Source organism: Sorghum bicolor, chromosome 3 (genome assembly GCF_000003195.3).
Source record: "Sorghum bicolor cultivar BTx623 chromosome 3, Sorghum_bicolor_NCBIv3, whole genome shotgun sequence".
NCBI classification, from domain to species: domain Eukaryota; kingdom Viridiplantae; phylum Streptophyta; class Magnoliopsida; order Poales; family Poaceae; genus Sorghum; species Sorghum bicolor.
In genome coordinates, this window is record NC_012872.2 from 53,919,604 (window position 1) to 53,940,547 (window position 20,944).

At 46.2% G+C, this 20,944-nt stretch overlaps 2 protein-coding genes across 2 annotated transcripts; both read left to right on the forward strand.

Moving 5' to 3' along the window:
- Positions 11,235 to 13,044, forward strand: LOC110433330. The gene is made up of 2 exons (XM_021455201.1): positions 11,235 to 12,573; positions 12,664 to 13,044. The coding sequence occupies exon 1, from the start codon at positions 11,972 to 11,974 to the stop codon at positions 12,482 to 12,484; it is 513 nt and encodes a 170-aa protein (XP_021310876.1). The 5' UTR covers positions 11,235 to 11,971; the 3' UTR covers positions 12,485 to 12,573; positions 12,664 to 13,044.
- Positions 19,018 to 20,500, forward strand: LOC110433332. Its single transcript, XM_021455202.1, has 2 exons — positions 19,018 to 20,029; positions 20,120 to 20,500. Exon 1 carries the CDS (start codon positions 19,428 to 19,430, stop codon positions 19,938 to 19,940), a length of 513 nt encoding a protein of 170 aa, XP_021310877.1. The 5' UTR covers positions 19,018 to 19,427; the 3' UTR covers positions 19,941 to 20,029; positions 20,120 to 20,500.

The following is a 20,944-nucleotide window of genomic DNA, read 5'->3' on the forward strand; positions in this document are numbered from 1 at the left end:
ACAGGTGGTTGAGGCTGAAGGTGGTGAGGCAGTGAGCCGACGAAAGGAGTTCAATGATGTTGATCAAGCGAATGATCTATCTATTATAGTTGGGATTGGACGCGAACTAATTATGTTGCTTAAGTGCATTTTAGTTTTGGTTTTTTTAGTGCTAGTTGCGATTGTATTTGTTGTAGCCAAGCTTTCCTGAATTAATCAACTATGTATCTTAGACATGTTGTGCAATAAGATGAGAAACTATGTGTGTGCATTTTTTTCATAATATATATGTTATATTTAATGCAGATGGTAACACGTAATTGGATGTATAATGCCGATCGGCGCTCCGAAGAGTTCATTAATGACGTGCACTATTTCTTAAGTGTGGCCGAGTCAAATAAGAGGGACGGTTTCACGTGCTGTCCATGTGCCGTGTGCAAGAATTTGATGGAATATTCTAACTCAAGAACTCTTCATTCACACTTATTAAAGTCAGGTTTCGTACCAAACTACATTTGTTGGACCAAACATGGAGAAAGCGGGATTATAATGGATGAAGGTGAAGAAGAAGAAGAAGAATTGGACCATGCCAATATTATTGCTCAGTACGGTGGCTTCAATGATGTTGCAATGGGGGGAGATAATGAAGAAGAGGTGGCGGCAGAAGATGATCGGGGCGATGATGCTTTTGGTGATGCCATCCGTGATGCACAAAGAGAATGTGAAAGTGATAAAGAGAAAGCCAAGTTCGAGCGCATGCTAGAGGACCATAGGAAATCGCTATATCCCACCGCTGAAGAGGGGCAAAAAAAACTGGGTACCACACTAGAATTGCTGCAATAGAAGGCAAAGAATGGTACATCTGACAAGGCATTTGGGCAGTTATTGAAGATCATAAAAAAGATGCTTCCGAAAGACAACGAATTGCCCACCACTACGTATGAAGCAAAACAGGTTGTCTGTCCTTTGGGATTAGAAATCCAGAAGATACACGCATGTCCTAATGACTGCATACTCTACCGTGGGGAGGAATACGAGAATTTGGATGCATGTCCAGTATGTAAGGCATCACGGTATAAGATTAGACAAGATGATCCTGGCGATGTTGAGGATGAAGAACGTCATAGGAAGAAAATTCCAGCCAAGGTTATGTGGTATGCTCCTATAATACCACGATTAAAACGTCTGTTCAGAAATAAGGACAATGCAAAGTTGTTGCGGTGGCATAAAGAAGACCGTAAGATAGACAATATGCTGAGACACCCTGCCGATGGATCCCAGTGGAGAGCGATAGACAGATAATTCCCAGATTTTGCAGATGATGCTAGAAACTTGCGGTTCGCCTTAAGTACAGATGGTATGAATCCTTTCGGTGAGCAGAGCAGTAGTCACAGCACTTGGCCAGTTACTCTATGTATCTACAACCTTCCTCCATGGCTATGCATGAAGCGGAAGTTTATTATGATGCCGGTGCTTATCCAAGGACCGAAGCAACCTGGCAATGACATAGATGTCTACCTAAGGCCATTAGTTGAGGAACTTCAACTTTTAATGGAGCAAACGAGGAGTTCGCGTGTGGGATGAGTACAAACTAGAGCACTTTGACCTGCGAGCATTGTTGTTTGTAACAATCAATGATTGGCCAGCTCTGAGTAATCTTTCAGGCCAGTCAAACAAGGGATATAATGCATGCACACATTGTTATGAAGACCTTGACTGTGTATTTTTGAAAAAATGTCGAAAGGTCGTGTACCTTGGCCACCGTCGGTTTCTTCCTGTGAACCACCCAGTACGAAAGAAAGGCAAGCATTTTAAAGGCAAGGCAGATCACCGGACCAAACCTCTCAATCGAACCGGGGATGATGTACTCGAAATGGTCAAGGATATAAAAGTGGTATTTGGAAAGGGACGAGGCAGCGAACCTATTCCCAAGGATGCTAAGGGACACGTACCCATGTGGAAGAAGAAATCCATATTTTGGGAGCTACCTTACTGGAATGTCCTAGAGGTCCGCAACGCGATCGACGTGATGCACCTGACAAAGAATCTTTGTGTGAACTTGCTCAGATTCATGGGTGTCTACGGGAAGTCTAAGGATTCACTTGAAGCACGACAAGACTTGTAGCGCATGAAAGAACGAGACAACCTGCATCCAGAAAAGACAGATGATGGACGTCATTACTTAAGCCCTGCTAGCTACACTCTGAGCAAAGAAGAGAAGGAAAGCATGTTTGAATGTCTTAGCAGCATCAAGGTCCCATCTGGATTCTTCTCCAATATCAAGGGAATAATTAATGTGCCAGAGAAGAAATTCCTGAACTTGAAGTCCCATGACTGTCACGTTCTAATGACGCAATTGCTGCCGGTCGTTTTAAGAGGAATTCTACCTCCACACGTACGTCTAGCCACCGTAAAGCTATGTGCATTCCTCAATGCAATTTCTCAGAAGGCAATCAATCCAGAGCAACTAGCTACTCTGCAAAATGATGTCGTTCAATGTCTCGTCAGCTTTGAGTTGGTGTTCCCTCCATCCTTCTTCGATATCATGACACACCTCCTAGTTCATCTGGTCAAAGAGATTCGTATTCTCGGTCCTATGTTCCTACACAACATGTTCCCCTTCGAGAGATTCATGGGTGTCCTAAAGAAATATGTCCATAGTCGTTCCCGGCCAGAAGGAAGCATTGCCAAGGGCTACGGAACAGAGGAGGTCATAGAGTTCTGTGTTGACTTTATTCCAGACCTTGACCCAATTGGCATTCCTGAATCTCGACACGAGGGCAGACTCAGCGGAAAGGGAACACTTGGGAAGAAAACATATATTGGTACGGGAAACGATTACTTCAATAAAGCACACTACACAGTTCTCTAGAATTCCTCATTGGTGGAACCATATGTTGAGGTACACAAAGATTTCCTACGGTCCCAGTGGCCCGGGAAGAATGAAGCTTGGATAATGCGTCAGCACATGGAAACTTTTGGCGATTGGTTGCGCAAAAAATGTCAAGGTGATGAAAACATTGATGAGCAACTTTATTTGTTGGCCAGGCAACCATCATGGCATGTCCTCACATACAAAGGGTACGAGATAAATGGTAACACATTTTACACAGTTGGCCAAGATAAAAGGAGCACCAACCAAAATAGTGGTGTACACGTGGATGCCACGGATCCAAATGGGAACAGACAAACATATTATGGACGCATAGAAGACATATGGGAACTAGTCTATGCAGCTAATTTTAAAGTTCCTTTGTTCCGGTGCCAATGGGTGAAGATGATTGGAGGTGGGGTAACAGTCGACAACGAGTATGGGATGACAACCATGGACCTTAACAATAGTGGGTTCAAAGACGAACCATTCGTCCTTGCTGCAGACGTGAGTCAGGTGTTCTATGTCAAAGATATGTCTATGAAACCAAAGAGAGGAAAAAATGATGACCACTCAATCATCAATGAGCCAAAGCGCCACATTGTCCTTTCTGGGAAAAGAAACATTGTCGGAATTGAGGACAAGTCAGACATGTCAGGCGATTACGAAAGGGATGATCGAATTTCGCCCTTCATAGTCAACAAAGACCCAAGCATTCTGTTAAACAATGAGGATACTCCATGGTTACGGCAGGATCATAACCAAGGCTCATACGTCAAGAAGAAGTTCACTGTTGTGTCGGCTTGACTTTGTATGAAACTATATTTGAGAATTGTGAATTTTGATGTGTGTAACAAACTTTGTATTCATGACTTTGTATTCAAGACCATCTAGGGTTCCGAAACCGCTGCGTGGCTATGAGTTCTATGAAAATTCAAAATTCAGTGGTTCAAACTTTTCCAAATGAAAAGTTGACCATTAGACAAAATGTAGAACTTGATAAGTGTAGCAAACTTTGTATTCATGACTTTTCCATTAGGGACAATCTAGGGTTCGGTCAAAGGGTGTTTTTGTAAAAACCAATGCTTTGACTTTGGTCAAACTAGATCAAATGACCCATTTGATGACTTCAAATGAAACAATTTTGAATATAAAGTTGTTAGAGATCATTAAGATCTACATTTTATATATTGTTCATTTTTTCATTTGGATATGTTTGAGCCAATCCTAAGCACATTTCTTTAAAATCCAAGACGGGTTTTGGTCAAACTTGGTCAAATGACAAACTAAATTACTTAAAATGAAAAACTTTTGAATACCAAGTTGTTAGATATCATCAAGATCTAAACTTTTTATATACACAACTTTTCCATTTGAGAAAGTTTAAGTTAACAATAGCCACCAAATCTTGAATCTCGCACAAACTATATGAAACTATATGTGTCAATTGTGGATTTTCAACTACACCTTCCCAAAACTTTCTCAAATGCAAAAATGGTATATATATGAAATGTAGATTTTGATGAGTGGAACAATTTTGGTATTCATGACTTTTCCATTCGAGACCATCTAGGGTTCCGAAACCGCTGCGTGGCTATGAATTCTCTGAAAATTCAAAATTCAGTGGTTCAAACTTTTCCAAATGAAAAGTTGACCATTAGACAAAATGTACAACTTGATGAGTGTAACAAACTTTGTATTCATGACTTTTCCATTTGGGACCATCTAGGGTTTGGTCAAAGGGTGTGTTCATCAAGATATATTTTTTTATATGATAAATAGATTTTTTATTTGATTTAAACTATACCCTACTACCATTCCAAGTAATAAATAACAAAAATAAAAAGTTTAATGTCAATATGATGTGAAAATAGATTTCCAGTTGATTGGATAAATTTTTTGTAAATTTATTAGAATAATATATTTTTGCATTAACAAAATACTAAACATTTCTTGCAAAATCATTGCAAATTATAAATATACAGCAAGATATTTAAGGTTAAAAATTTTCATGTGTACATTAAAAAAATTACAATATATGTCACTGTTTGAAAAATATTATGCAAAATATTTAATTTACTATACAATTTATAATATAAACTGTATATATAAACACTTTAAAATGACCTAAAGTAAAAAACAGGGCCTTTAGCACCGGCCCATAGTGGGAACCGGTGCTAAAGGGTCCTGAAAATTTTCAGGACCCCGCCCGAGCCCGTCTAGGACCCTTTAGCACCGGTCCGTGGCTGGAACCGGTGCTAAAGTGTCCGCCCCTATTTAAGTCATGGGCGCCCTGGATCTGAGCAGTTCATCTTCGTCTTCTTCGAGTTCATCGTATCCAGCGCCGCCGCCCGTTCATCTGCCCGCGCGCGACCTCGCCGATCTCCAGCGCCACCGTCTCCAGCGCCGCCGCGGCCAGCTCCGGCCCCCAGCGCTGCCGCCGCGACCACCATCTCCACCAGTGCCGCCATCTACGCCTCTCCACGCCCGGCCCCGCGCGTCACACGCCATGTATAATCCAAAACCGAGATCGATATATACATATATATATATATAATAAATACTCCACTGCAGTTTATATATATAAAATAAATAAATGTTATGAATTATATGCCAATCACTTTGCAATTTTAGTGATTTCTATATATTTTTACACAAAAATAATAATTAATGAATGCTAGCTAGTATATATATTAAGTATATATATACACTAAAAAATAATGCATGATGTTAGTATATTATTCTAGTAATAGTTTTTAGTACATTAGTATAAGTGTAGTGTTGACCTGTTATAAATTATATTATGCTAGTATATATTTGTAATATATTAATATTATTCTTGTATTATTTTGTAGTATTATTTTTTTAGTATATTATTTGTAGTATTATTTTTTAGTATATATTTGTAGTATATTATTCTTGTATTATTCTTGTATTATATTTTATTTTCTAGTGTTTTGTATATATTATTGTTTGTACTATTATTCTAGTATTATTCTTTTAGTATATTATTCTAGTGTATTACTAGGCTTAAGATTCTAGTATTATTTTTGGAGAACTCCAGCACTTTCATTTGTAGTAGTACTAGTAGTATATAAGTCTCTAATATCTATTTTATTTTCTAGTGTTTTGTATATATTATTGTTTGTACTATTATTCTAGTATTATTCTTTTAGTATATTATTCTAGTGTATTACTAGGCTTAAGATTCTAGTATTATTTTTGGAGAACTCCAGCACTTTCATTTGTAGTAGTACTAGTAGTATATAAGTCTCTAATATCTATTTTATTTTCTAGTGTTTTGTATATATTATTGTTTGTACTATTATTCTAGTATTATTCTTTTAGTATATTATTCTAGTGTATTATATGGAAGTCTCTAATATATATGTATGGTTGCAGACATAGAAGTGGCTGACCGTCCTCATGATGATCCTGATTATATGGAAGATGCCATTCAAAATATGATCGACGACGGTAGTCAGTGCTTTGTTGATTACCACGAGATCATGCAAGGCAATCGTACTGAGCAACAAGAGGGCAATGCCCCTGAGCAACAACTTGTCGTGCAACAAGAAGAAAATACTAGCGAGGTATGTAAATGTAAACATATATAATTAATGCATCTCTTACATTAGGTTTTAGACTTATTACTTGGTTATTAATTTTATATTTTTGTTTCTATATCTACGTGTAGCCTTCTGGATCGACCTCTACAGGGAGAAGCGTACCTCCACGAGGGTCAAAGAAGCCGTTGGAGGGCCGCTATGTAATCTCTGAGTTTGAGATAGCTACAGGCAGACCACTTGGTGAGTATGCCAATAAATATGTTAGTCACTGTGGATATCTTGTGAGAGATCAAATACCGATCAGTGCTCGTGAATGGAGAGAGAAGAGAGGTGCTCCTGAGATCAGTTTTGTCTCTGATCGTGACAAGGAGTTAGTTTGGAAAGCCGTCACAGACGTTTTCACCTTCGACACCAACGATGAAGAGTTGAAGGTGAGAATTTATGACTGGACTATGAAGAAGATGGCAGTACTCTTCCAGAATTGGAAGAAGTCTTTGTACAATAAATATGTCAAGAAAAACGAGACTCCAATTTCAACCTCAAGCAATATGTAAAGCTGAGGGCCTTCTGGGATGACTTTGTGCAGTACAAAACATCAGAAGAGGGCGAGGAACGAGCCAATACAAACAAAGAGAATGCCAGTAAAAAGACATACCACCATCATATGGGATCAGATGGTTATAAGAGTGTTGTTCCCAAGTGGGACCGAATGGAACAGGAGATGCTTGCTAAGGGGTCACACCCGAGACAATAGCAAAGAATTGGAGCGAGCGCTCCAAGCATTGGTTCTACGGTCATGGGGGAAGCGTGGACCCAGACACCGGGGCGCTAGTTTGGGGCCAAGAAATCTCTAGAGCAGCAGAGAGACTAGTCCGTGCACGAGAGGCGGTTCAGTCTGGTGAGTTCAGTCCTAACAGGGAGAAGGATGAACTCACCTATGCGCTTGAAAATCCTGAGCACGGTGGGCGTACGAGAGGCTATGGGGCAGTTCCGTGGCTGCAATCATTCCAAGCCGATCAAGATACCTATAGAAGCCGCCAGAGAAAGAAGGATGAGGAGGCAGAGCGGATCCGCAGCCTGGAAGCTTTTGTTCTGCAGTCACAAGAGCGCGAGAAAGCTTGTGAAGAATGGATGCAGGCAGAGATTCAAAGGCAAGTGCAAGCAGCACTTAGTCAAATGACGAAAGGGCAAGGTACATCACAGCCTGAGGTCAATGTTAGCCCCCCAGGCCAGTTGAAAAGTAGCTGCGTATCCACGGAAGTACCAACCATTCAGGATGACACGAAGCTACACTTCCCCGTGGATGATGTCACAGAGGCTTTTACTACCTGTGAGCTGCATGTACCAGATGGGAATGCAACCAAAAAGGTGGCTATCGCTGTTGTCAACCCTATCGACCGAACGAGAACTCCAAGAATCCATAATCGACCAGTACCTGGTGGATATGCTAGTGTCTCGGTTGATAGGGTTGAGAAAGGTTGTGGCAATGTGCCACTAGACATAGAAGGGGGAGACGGAGAGAAGACCTTAGGTGAAGCTGAGAAGACATTTATTTGTTGGCGCAAGCGCTTCATAATTATTCCTCAGCATAGGTTTGTGTGTGATTTTACTTCTTATATTATTTATTATGTATTGAAATTAAAAAAAGTTTGCTCACAAAACTTGTAATTGTTTTCTTTGCAGGGACTCCTCCAACCTAAGTCCAGTTCTCTCCCCAGCGCATCATAGTGCTGCAGGCGGTGACAATGCTGGATCTCCTCCAACACCTGCGGTGGCCACACCAACCCCGCCACCGCCTCCACCACGGTCTCCACCTCCTCCACCGAGGTCTCCAACTCCTCCACCGCGTTCTCCAACGCCAAAAAGATCGGCCCCACCACCTCCACCGCCTGCACCGCCCTCTCCAAAGAGTGCACGGTCGGTCCCCTCGCCTCCAAAGCGAGGTAGTAAGAAGCGGTCCGCTCAAGAAGGACCGAAGTCATCGGTCCCACCTCCAAAGAAGGCTGCCTCAGCAAAGAGAGCTAAGACGCCAGAAAAATTACCTTACGAAAAGAGTGAAGAGGAGGTAATTGCTATATCCAAAGCTGAGGTCCAACAATTTTTTGATAAAATAAAGGAGGATAGGAAAAAACAGCTTAACCCAGAAAAATCCATATTTTTATGTGAAGCCATCGGAACTGAGGCAGAAGGTGGCGGACCATCAAAAGAAGCTACGCGAAGCTCAGAAAAAGCCAGCACTTTCGGACTATAAGCGGTCTCTGGTCAAGTCTTCACAGCCTACTAAGAAGAGAGTAGGAAAGGGGGTCCCACAGCTCGGAGAAGTATCAAAACCGGTGCCCCCTTTGATTGTGCCAAATCAATACGGCTCAAATAAAGACTTGATGCCAAAGAAATCCTTAGCGTTGTCTGAGCTAGACTCGCTTGAGCGTTACTTTGGACAGAGCGGTTTAAATATGGAAGAAATTGCCGCCATTCTTGGATGTCAAACATTTGAAAAAGCTGAGGTAGTTGATCAATGGAGGGCAAGATATGAACCGGGCAGGAGTCTATTCGACCCTAAGCGTTTACACGAGCTCGGCACACAAATGTTTGCAATAAACAAATGGTGCATTGAGGCGTCTAAAAGGGGAGAGAATTGGATTTCTGTTCGTATTTGACAACATCACTACTTCCGTGGAGATGACCTCATATACGTGCAGTTCGAAGAAGTGCACCAATTATGCCACCTCGACGCTCTTAACAAATCTCTTGTCAGCTGCTTTTGTCTGTAAGTATTTTTTTCTTTTTATTATACTTCTAACTTCTTTAATTACATGTATATAATCCTTACACACTTAGGATTTGTATGTATATATGCAGGCACCAAATGAGAGAGCTCAGAACGAGAAATGACAATAGTATTGGGTTCGTTGACCCTTACATTGTTTTCAAGGCTCCGCAGGCAGTGTGGACAGCAGATCATGAGACAGAAGTCTGCACCAATCTTATGAGGTTCTTTGTGAACCAAAAAGAAAAACAAAAAATACTCTTCTCCTTCAACTTCGAGTGAGTTATATAGTTATTAAGTGCATGCATATTTTATTTTACATTATAGGACTGACTATATATATGTGTGTGTAAACAGCTTTCACTGGATACTCATGGTCATTGAAATTCCCAAGAACCGGTTGATAATCTTTGACTCAATGAGAAAACCACAAGAAAATTATCAACAAATGGTAAACATTATTCAAAGGTACGTAATGTCGATCTCAGCTACAAAAATATCATAATATGACTCTGTAATTATTAGTTCACGATCCACAATGGCTGTGTATAGGGTTTGGAAAAGATTCATTAACCGTGAACATCTCAGTGGATGTAAAGCGCTGCTTAACATAATACATCCACAAGTAAGTTCTACTAGCTAACAAACTTTCGCTAACTTTTAGCCTTCTTATTGTCGTGGTCGTGAATATTTTTATATATATCGTACAGTGGTGTTTAAGACAAGAAGGGGGGAACAATCTATGTGCATATTACGTGTGCAAATTCATGATGGCACAAGTCAATCAAACACCCACAGAGACGCTCAGAGTACGTTACATGTCTCTTTTCATTATCTCCTGAATTATATTGAATAACTTAGATAACTAATACCTTTTTTATTTATTTCAAATTAAAGACGGAATGGCTGAGGGAAAAGGTCCTACAACAAGACCGAATCAAAGCTATCCAAGAGACGATAGCAGGATTTCTCCGCGACCAAGTGATCAATCCAAACGGCGAGTTTCACTTCAACGACAACGAAACTCTTATTCCAAACAACGATGATCATTTGTATCTTTTGTAGACATTGGGAGAAAAAACTCTATGTATATATGTGTTACGAATTTTGTACATATAAAACTATATATATAAAAAGCTTTTTACATATCTATTTAATTTTTGATGTGGTCTATTCTTTTTATTATAGGCAAAGCTTAATTATTAAGCTAAGCTTATAATTTTTATTTATATATGCTTAATATGTGTGTAATATAAATATATTATTGTATCAGCAAAACATGTATTGAAAAACATATTATTATATATTATATATAAACAATAAACAGAATCGAAGAAGTAAACCAAAAAAAGAAAAAGAAACCCTTTAACACCTGCAACGTGGCAGCCCTGGCAGGACCCTTTAACACCGGTTGGTATTACCAACCGGTGTTAAAGGGGGGGCTTTAGCCCCGGTTACCCGAACCAGGACTAAAGGGTGGGCCTTTAGTCCCGGAAGGGCAGCACCGGCTCGGGAACCGGGGCAACAGGCCCTTCCCGACCGGTGCTAATGCCCGATCATGCAGCAGTGAATAATATATCTTGTAACATCCCGGATTTTTACAAAAACCAAAAATACGAACTTTTTAAAATTTTTCCTGTAATCGTGTGAATCATATAGTATTTAGGTCAAACTCGATCCTAACCCGCTAACAAATCGTGGCATACATATAGATTTGTTTGTAGACGGGTCGTCTTAAGTTGGATCTTGTTAGGGTTTTGAGTTTCTTTTGGAGTGCACAAATCCGTAGCAAAGCCTTCCCGAATTTTCGTTGAGCCTATCTCAAAGGCGAAGCGGATCCCTTCTCAACCTTTTCGTTGGAGTACGTCTCAAACTCCTTTTGATCCTTTTGAACTCTCCCTGAAATTCCCTTCTCTCTCTCTTTGATCTTATCTAAATCTCCTCCGCAAAATCTATCTTAAATTCATGGTAACTCATCTCAATCTCTTGTTGAGTTCTCTCTCGAATGCCCCTCATTTTTTTTTTCCTTTTAAAATTTCTCTCAAAGCCCTTGAGTCAAATTCGTAAATGGAAGATCCATCTCCTTTCATGGGCCAATTCTTTCCTCCTCTTCCTCCCTCCCTCGGCCCAGCCTGGGCACCCTTCCCCCCTGTCCGGCCCAACTCGCGCGCGCCAAGGCCCAGTCTGCCCCTTACCCCCCAGCCAGGTCGGCCCACCTCGTTCCCCCTGTCTCCCCTCCGAGGCCCAGCTCTTTCCTTGGCCCATCCAGTGCCGCGCTGGCCCATTCGCTTCTCCCTGCTCTGGCCCAAGTCGTGGCCGGCCCAGCAGCCAGCGCCCCAGCCCCAACCCTAGCAGGGAGCTGGACACCTGAGCCCCAGAGCCGCCGCCGCCGTCGCCCAAGGCAGAGCCGCGCCAGCGCTCGCGCCTGCCACGGCTTCCGTGCGACCCCGCATCCACCGCCGCGTGTCCCGCTGCGGACACGGACGCCGAGGATGGCCGCAGCGTCCCTGGAGCCCTAGCGCCCGCGCTATAAAAGCGGCAGCAGCCGCTCGCCCTTCTTCTACCCGCCGCCGCCGCCATAGCCGACTCGAAGCTCCGCACCCTCACCAAGCGCCTCGACCCCGACCTCGCCCCGCGCACCTGCACCACCGAGCTCGGTCACGCCGTGACGCCGTCGATCGCCACCACGATGTCGCCCGCAACTGCGTCGCCCGAGCGTCTCGTCCTCGGCACCACCTCGGCACTCGCACCGCGCCCTCGCCGAGCAGCAGCAGAGCCGCGGCCATGGCCTCGCCCTGCCGACGCCGCCAAGCACCACTGCGCCCGCCTCGGCCGTGCCCCTACCTCTGTGTCAAGCTTCATCACCACGCGGGGGTCAGCCGCGGTGCCGTCCTCGCTGCGCAGCGGCCTCGCCCGGCGACGTCGAGCCCGCTGCCCTCGCCGCGTCGAGCTTCGACCACGGCCGGCCGCGTGGACGCCACAGCCCGGCCGAGCCTCTGCCTCGCCACCGTGGGAGTCGCCGCGGCCACGACGCCTTCAGCCCCGGCGCCCCTCCGCGTCTACGACGGTGTCGACCGCGAGCCCCCGTGCTGTCATGGAGCTTACCTCGTCGAGCCGACACGCCGTCGACAGAGCCACCGATGCCGCGCGCCGGGCACCAGAGCAAGCCCCTTCGCCGAGCACCCGATGCGCCCCGTTGCCGCGGCCACGCCAGGACATCGCCATGGTCACCGCGTCAGCGCCGGCCGTGGTGATCGCGACCCCGACCACGACGCCGTGCTCATCTTGCCACGGTGACCGCGAACTTCCCTTTTGCTGGCTGCCGATCACCACTGAACGTGCAGCAGCGGCAGCACCACCCCGCGCGAAGCTCTTCTCTGCCGCCGGTGAGCCACCAGTGCCCAAGTGCCCTCCTTGCTAGCTTTCTGTTTTGCCTTGCTGAAACCGGCCTTTGTGCCGTGTTCTTCACTGTACAGGGATGCTGCACCCATGTCGTGCCACTTGCCGGAGCCGTTGGACTTAACATCGCTGCTGTTGGAGCACCGAACCTCGAGGCGTTGCCGAACCCCAAGACTTCTCTTTCAGATGCACCCCGGCCACTTGCAGCAAGCCGCGACCAAGCTGTAGAAGCCCTCTGCCATCCTCGCCCGCAAGGTCGAACCTTGAACCTAGCCGACATCGTCTCCGACGTTGGCAAAACCCTTGCCGTTCATTTCGATATCATACATGCCATGTATCTTGCTCATGTATGCATTATGATCTATCTGCATGACCATTTGTTCATCTATCCATGTCATGCACTTGTTACATGATTATTCATCTCATATCTCGTTTAATGCGCGATCTATCTTCGTCTATATCTCTGCCTGTGCCGTGCCTTCGTGCCGGTCTATTTATCTATCTCTATCTCTTTTGGTCGCTATGGAAATGTGCTACTCCGAGTCGTCGTCTTGTTAGTGTTGCAATTTGTGCTTTTGTTCTTGTCGTTGTGGACCGTGCCGTCGAGCCGGTTGAGAGAGTGACGTGTTTGGATGTTGCGATCGCGAGTTCGTCTCGCCATGGCCGTAATGCCGAGCATGTCCCTTCTCTCGTATTTCTGTTGTTCCTTCTTTTGTTATTTGCATGCCTGAGGACCGAGCCTTCGAGCCGGTTAGGGAAAATGGTGGAGCGTTCGATCATTTCGATCGTGGGTTCGTCCCGCCGTGATCGCGATGCCGAGCGTAACTCATTCCCTGTGATTAGTTGTCTTCGCTGCGCTACGGTCGTTAGCTCCTATTCCCGTCCCTCGAACGTGGTCATCGTGGACTCGATGTCGTTAACGACGCGGTTCTTACCCGCACACTCGAGACCTAAATGACCTAGTCTAGTGGGATACGAATTAGGGGACAACCTTCGTAGAACTATCGGAGAAACTCGTTAGGTGAAGCTCATGGCCGCGAGTCCACCTTGCCATGGCCATTGGGCTTTACCCCATTTCTCCCGTGTTTATCCTAACCACCTCGTATGCTTGTACCACTTCGACTATAGCATTCCCTCGGACCTAGCGGTGACAACCACATCGCTATGGGCCTTAGGAATAGCCTTGTGCTGATTTAGATGCACAGTCATGGTGCCCTACAAGTGGGTTGGGATCGTGGGGTCGTATTCCTTTTATCCAACCGTCGTTGTTCCATGATGAGTTGGTCGAAAGAGTATGGACTCCATTCTTCTTCTCTCTTGTTCTCAATCCCGTCGATCCAGTAAGATGGGGATTAAGCCCCTTTTGCTTGTTTGATGTTTTGTTTCCAATCCCGCGATTCCCGCCGTTGCTATGGCGAGCGGATCAAAGGAAGGTGAATCCCGTGTCTTTTTCCGCCTTTTTGGTTCTTCGTGCTTAAACTCTTGTATGCTTGTACCTATATCGATCGTAGCATTTCTTTGGTTCTTGTGGTGACAACCGCACCGCAAAGAACCTTAGTGATGTCATAGTGCATTTAGTGCACCTAGGTTGTGGTACCCTACAAGTGGTTTGAGTACTCGTGTTCCTTATGTGTCACTCTTTCTAATCCCCCGTCTCTTACCATGGCGAGTGGATGGGAAGAAGTAGACCACTCCCCTTTTCTTCTTTCCTTGTTCCACCCTCTCTTGGCTCTCGCCAACTACAATGGCGTATGGATTGAGAGAGACCGGAACTTCGCGTGCTCATAGTCTTTTCGATTCTTGTCGATCTCCGTGATGCTTGGATCGAAGAGCCACTACCTATGGTGTTTGCTTATGATAAGTTAGGGTCTAAGCCAATTATTAAAGTCGTACAGGTTGACTTAGTCGACCCAGGAAGTACCGGCTAGGCTAAGACTCCAGCTTGTACTTAGTGAACAACCATTCCCATTTCTTTTAGCCCAAAGATCGGACATCCGCCGAGAGGGCTAAGCCGTTTTCCTTTCGTTGCTCTTTTAGTGTAGTTGTTCCTCAGTGTTATGTCGTCTCTTTTCGTAGTCTTTCGAGGTCTAGTGGTTTGATTGTTTCGCCTTGTTTGTCGCTTTCGAGGTAGTCGCTTCGAGGTTAGCGTTGATCGGACCAGGACCAGTTGAAGGAAGAACATGTAGAAAGGAGGATCTTGGATGAGTACAACTACAAGTGAACTGAGGATCTTGGAAATGTCACTCGACAGGTGCCACGTCCCACCCAACCTCGTAGAATCCTATTAGACATGCAATAATGTAGATGCTAGTGCTTTACTTTTATGCAAATGAATTGAGATAGGTTGCATGGTAGAAATGCTTGTGAGCCATTGCCTTGTTGCAACCTATAACCCTCGCACACCCGCTGTTAGGTTAGACGCTTGCATACTACTTGCTACTGCTTCTACTACGCATTATATCTGTGATGTGATGCATTGTGGAGGATTGGATGTGAGTGGATAAGGCACGTGGTGCCGATAACTGGATAAGAAATGGATAATGGACTTGGGGAGATCTTGGCGTGTGTCTTGGGTGTGTGGTGAGGGTTGAGTCGACCGAGCAGGATTTACGACGAGTCTTGGGACAAGTCTTGCCGGGGAATGCTACCTGGGCGTTCTCCATGAGAGATACCTGTGGCGGGTACATGTGACAGGGAGAGGTCCCGGAGTGGAGTGTCTTCGTGGGACGAAGCACCGGGATGGGAGGTGCTGTATAGCACGGGGTAGCCGGGTGTCCCGTCGAGAGGGGCATCGGCTGGCCCCTCGTGAAGATGTCCTGTTCGGTTACCCTAAGGACTGAGATGTTCTGAGAACCGGTTCGTAGGAAGCCTTACACGCCACTCGCCTTATTATGGTGCGGGACGGATGTACGACCAGCTAGTGCGGTGCCACTACTACTAGGTTGATAGCGGATAGTGTAGGGAGGTACGGGCATGAGGACCCACACCCTCCTAAGACAGCGTAGTGACCTTTGGGGGCCCGGTACTACGCCTCACAGTCTCAGCATGCCGGTGGTACTCCGGTATGGCCCCAGTCCTGAGTGGTAGGGTGGCATCGTATTTAGTTGGAAGGCAGCCCGGTATCAGCCTAGACGAGCCGGTTCGTCGATGATGGTGATCTTGTGGTTAGTGTAAACCTCTGCAGAGTTTGGTTGATCGATCGATACATATGCCGTCTTCTCGGCTATGGACCTTTCCTATGTTCCGCTTCGCTTGACTAGTGAGAGGAGTCCCTTCTATCTTCCCCTGGGTTTGTGTTGGATCCGGCGTTGGCCGTTGAGGCAAGGCACGAGCGGGAGTCGTACTTGCCGCCTAGAGAGTGAGAGTGTGGTGAGATGTGTGTGATGGGATGGATGGATGGATGTGTGGATGAGATGGATTAAAACTTGATGAATTATTATTATTAAAATATTGATGAACTTGCATAGAAAAAACTACAGCCATATATAGGCCTCTTGATCTACCCTTTTGCATTCCACTTACCACAAAGCTTACGCAAAAGCATAGGGTGGGAGCCAGTGGCCAGTACAAATCGTACTGAAAATTGTTTAGCAGGTTTTGAACGTGATCTATGACGATAACTACGGAGAATAGAAGGATTAGGTGGTCTCGTTCCTGCGCTCAAGTTTGGTTCAGAGATGAAGGCTGCGCCCGCTGATAAACTACGCCGACTCTGATGATTGTCCGTGAAGGAGGAGCCTTCACCGCTGTCGCGCTACATCGACTCTGATAAAGACTCGCGTGTGTTTCCGCTAGAAAAACAATGTAATAAGCTTGTTAATCAAGAGTTGTAAAGCAAATGTGTTGTAATCTTGTTTCTCACGATGTATGACTACGATAACAGCTGATATATGATAATGCGATGGTTCAATTTTTGAATTATCACATTATAATTCGAATCTGTGGATTTTTCCCTTTGTGGAAAAATCTGGGTCGTTTCAGTTGGTATCAGAGCCATACTTGACCCTAGGACGAGACCATTAGGACCAAACACTAGTTTAGAAGCCAAACATTCTATCTTTTGTAGAGTTATAGATGCTAACACTTGTTTTCCCCCCTCCGCCTTGAATTCTGTTGCTAACTGACCTCCCTGTTTCATAAAGTTGACCGTTGGAATCTTTTCCCATACCCGCCCACGCTAGATCGGTAGTCGTGTGAGACTTTGAAGGTCTGTGAGTCGCCTCAAGTCAACACTATGCATTAGGAGTTGTAATGCTGATTGAGTGCTTGGATCTTATGTTCTTGCGTTTCGTCTGCTTCTTGTTGTTTGAGTGTATGTCATAGAACTGTTTTATGCGAGAAAAACTCTGGATCCCGTCCAATCTAGCTGGCTAAACCTAAGACTGTCCCGAAACTAGATAAGTGACCCTGGCTAACAGAGCCGAAAAAGGGTTTAAAGCTGATGCATCATGTCTTGCCCATCTATTTCAAAACTGTTTTTGGCTTCCAACTAAACTTGTCTTCAAAATTGCCCTTTTGTTGAAAAAGTTTCTCTCCTTTTTGGTTGAAAAAGTTTATCTCTTTTACAAAACATCTTGGTTTCAAAAGGAAAAGTGTTTCAAAACTCTCTCAATATTCTTCCCTTTTCACAAATAAAGCAATTTTAACCCCCCTTTCTCAACTCAAACTCTATTTATGAAACGGTTTAAAAACAAGTTATCTTCAAAAGGTGTTACCAATCCTCTTTCTGAAAATCAAAAGTTCTACCTTCAACCAACAAAGTGGTTTTCAAACCAAAGATCTTTGGCTCAGTTTTGTTTTAAATGTCTTTGATTTTATCTCAAGAGCCAAATTCCTTTTAAAATTCAACCTTGCCTTAAAAGAAAAAGGAATTCCCAGTGATTTATTAAACAAAAACCATTGTGAAAAGTTTTTGTTTAGCAACCTTTCAAAAAAAAGAACGAAATGGACTTTCAAGTTTCAAAAATGTTTTGGTTGTGAAGGCTCTAACTTTCAAAATGCGAAATGATTTCTTGTTATTTTCAAAACTAATTTGTTTGACTCTAATAAAAAGGGAGCAATACCTTGTTTTAAAGAAAATAGTAATAATAAAATGAAAGAATTTTAAAATCTTTTGATTTGAAATCTTTTATAATAAAACCTTCAAAATATTTGGTTCTCAAAACTTGTATTGAATTCAACCCTCTGCAAAAGCTCTCTTCATTTTGAAGTCTCAAAAAAAAAATTGACTTTGTAAAATCGCTTTCACTCCATTTATGAAACCTGTTTTTTTCCGAAAAACATTCCTTTCAAAAGCTTTTTGCAAAGAGTGATGCATGAAAAACCGCTAGTGAAAGCCAACAACCCTAGCTATGTTTAAGCCTGCCATGCACTCCTAGAGAGCCAGATGTTCATCAACCTGGTGCGATTCTTGGATACCCATCGCCTTGTTGTGAGAATTTGGATACCCAACACCAGCGAGTGAGCCTTGGATACATCCTGAACATGACTCGCCCCCACATGGAAAAGGTTTGTGGAGCCATCTTTCTGATAGCAGTTAACTCAAAAGTAAGAAGAACTTCTGAAACGACGCCCTCGTTTCTTCACCGACCGAGCAACGCCTAAATCTCGGGACGAGATTCCTGTAAGGTGGGTGGACTGTAACATCCCGGATTTTTACAAAAACCAAAAATACGAACTTTTTAAAATTTTTCCTGTAATCGTGTGAATCATATAGTATTTAGGTCAAACTCGATCCTAACCCGCTAACAAATCGTGGCATACATATAGATTTGTTTGTAGACGGGTCGTCTTAAGTTGGATCTTGTTAGGGTTTTGAGTTTCTTTTGGAGTGCACAAATCCGTAGCAAAGCCTTCCCGAATTTTCGTTGAGCCTATCTCAAAGGCGAAGCGGATCCCTTCTCAACCTTTTCGTTGGAGTACGTCTCAAACTCCTTTTGATCCTTTTGAACTCTCCCTGAAATTCCCTTCTCTCTCTCTTTGATCTTATCTAAATCTCCTCCGCAAAATCTATCTTAAATTCATGGTAACTCATCTCAATCTCTTGTTGAGTTCTCTCTCGAATGCCCCTCATTTTTTTTTCCCTTTTAAAATTTCTCTCAAAGCCCTTGAGTCAAATTCGTAAATGGAAGATCCATCTCCTTTCATGGGCCAATTCTTTCCTCCTCTTCCTCCCTCCCTCGGCCCAGCCTGGGCACCCTTCCCCCCTGTCCGGCCCAACTCGCGCGCGCCAAGGCCCAGTCTGCCCCTTACCCCCCAGCCAGGTCGGCCCACCTCGTTCCCCCTGTCTCCCCTCCGAGGCCCAGCTCTTTCCTTGGCCCATCCAGTGCCGCGCTGGCCCATTCGCTTCTCCCTGCTCTGGCCCAAGTCGTGGCCGGCCCAGCAGCCAGCGCCCCAGCCCCAACCCTAGCAGGGAGCTGGACACCTGAGCCCCAGAGCCGCCGCCGCCGTCGCCCAAGGCAGAGCCGCGCCAGCGCTCGCGCCTGCCACGGCTTCCGTGCGACCCCGCATCCACCGCCGCGTGTCCCGCTGCGGACACGGACGCCGAGGATGGCCGCAGCGTCCCTGGAGCCCTAGCGCCCGCGCTATAAAAGCGGCAGCAGCCGCTCGCCCTTCTTCTACCCGCCGCCGCCGCCATAGCCGACTCGAAGCTCCGCACCCTCACCAAGCGCCTCGACCCCGACCTCGCCCCGCGCACCTGCACCACCGAGCTCGGTCACGCCGTGACGCCGTCGATCGCCACCACGATGTCGCCCGCAACTGCGTCGCCCGAGCGTCTCGTCCTCGGCACCACCTCGGCACTCGCACCGCGCCCTCGCCGAGCAGCAGCAGAGCCGCGGCCATGGCCTCGCCCTGCCGACGCCGCCAAGCACCACTGCGCCCGCCTCGGCCGTGCCCCTACCTCTGTGTCAAGCTTCATCACCACGCGGGGGTCAGCCGCGGTGCCGTCCTCGCTGCGCAGCGGCCTCGCCCGGCGACGTCGAGCCCGCTGCCCTCGCCGCGTCGAGCTTCGACCACGGCCGGCCGCGTGGACGCCACAGCCCGGCCGAGCCTCTGCCTCGCCACCGTGGGAGTCGCCGCGGCCACGACGCCTTCAGCCCCGGCGCCCCTCCGCGTCTACGACGGTGTCGACCGCGAGCCCCCGTGCTGTCATGGAGCTTACCTCGTCGAGCCGACACGCCGTCGACAGAGCCACCGATGCCGCGCGCCGGGCACCAGAGCAAGCCCCTTCGCCGAGCACCCGATGCGCCCCGTTGCCGCGGCCACGCCAGGACATCGCCATGGTCACCGCGTCAGCGCCGGCCGTGGTGATCGCGACCCCGACCACGACGCCGTGCTCATCTTGCCACGGTGACCGCGAACTTCCCTTTTGCTGGCTGCCGATCACCACTGAACGTGCAGCAGCGGCAGCACCACCCCGCGCGAAGCTCTTCTCTGCCGCCGGTGAGCCACCAGTGCCCAAGTGCCCTCCTTGCTAGCTTTCTGTTTTGCCTTGCTGAAACCGGCCTTTGTGCCGTGTTCTTCACTGTACAGGGATGCTGCACCCATGTCGTGCCACTTGCCGGAGCCGTTGGACTTAACATCGCTGCTGTTGGAGCACCGAACCTCGAGGCGTTGCCGAACCCCAAGACTTCTCTTTCAGATGCACCCCGGCCACTTGCAGCAAGCCGCGACCAAGCTGTAGAAGCCCTCTGCCATCCTCGCCCGCAAGGTCGAACCTTGAACCTAGCCGACATCGTCTCCGACGTTGGCAAAACCCTTGCCGTTCATTTCGATATCATACATGCCATGTATCTTGCTCATGTATGCATTATGATCTATCTGCATGACCATTTGTTCATCTATCCATGTCATGCACTTGTTACATGATTATTCATCTCATATCTCGTTTAATGCGCGATCTATCTTCGTCTATATCTCTGCCTGTGCCGTGCCTTCGTGCCGGTCTATTTATCTATCTCTATCTCTTTTGGTCGCTATGGAAATGTGCTACTCCGAGTCGTCGTCTTGTTAGTGTTGCAATTTGTGCTTTTGTTCTTGTCGTTGTGGACCGTGCCGTCGAGCCGGTTGAGAGAGTGACGTGTTTGGATGTTGCGATCGCGAGTTCGTCTCGCCATGGCCGTAATGCCGAGCATGTCCCTTCTCTCGTATTTCTGTTGTTCCTTCTTTTGTTATTTGCATGCCTGAGGACCGAGCCTTCGAGCCGGTTAGGGAAAATGGTGGAGCGTTCGATCATTTCGATCGTGGGTTCGTCCCGCCGTGATCGCGATGCCGAGCGTAACTCATTCCCTGTGATTAGTTGTCTTCGCTGCGCTACGGTCGTTAGCTCCTATTCCCGTCCCTCGAACGTGGTCATCG

Bases quoted from the DNA above. Each gene is read 5' to 3' on its own strand.
- LOC110433332 (XM_021455202.1), top strand. From the start codon at position 19,428: ATGGCCTCGCCCTGCCGACGCCGCCAAGCACCACTGCGCCCGCCTCGG.
- LOC110433330 (XM_021455201.1), top strand. From the start codon at position 11,972: ATGGCCTCGCCCTGCCGACGCCGCCAAGCACCACTGCGCCCGCCTCGG.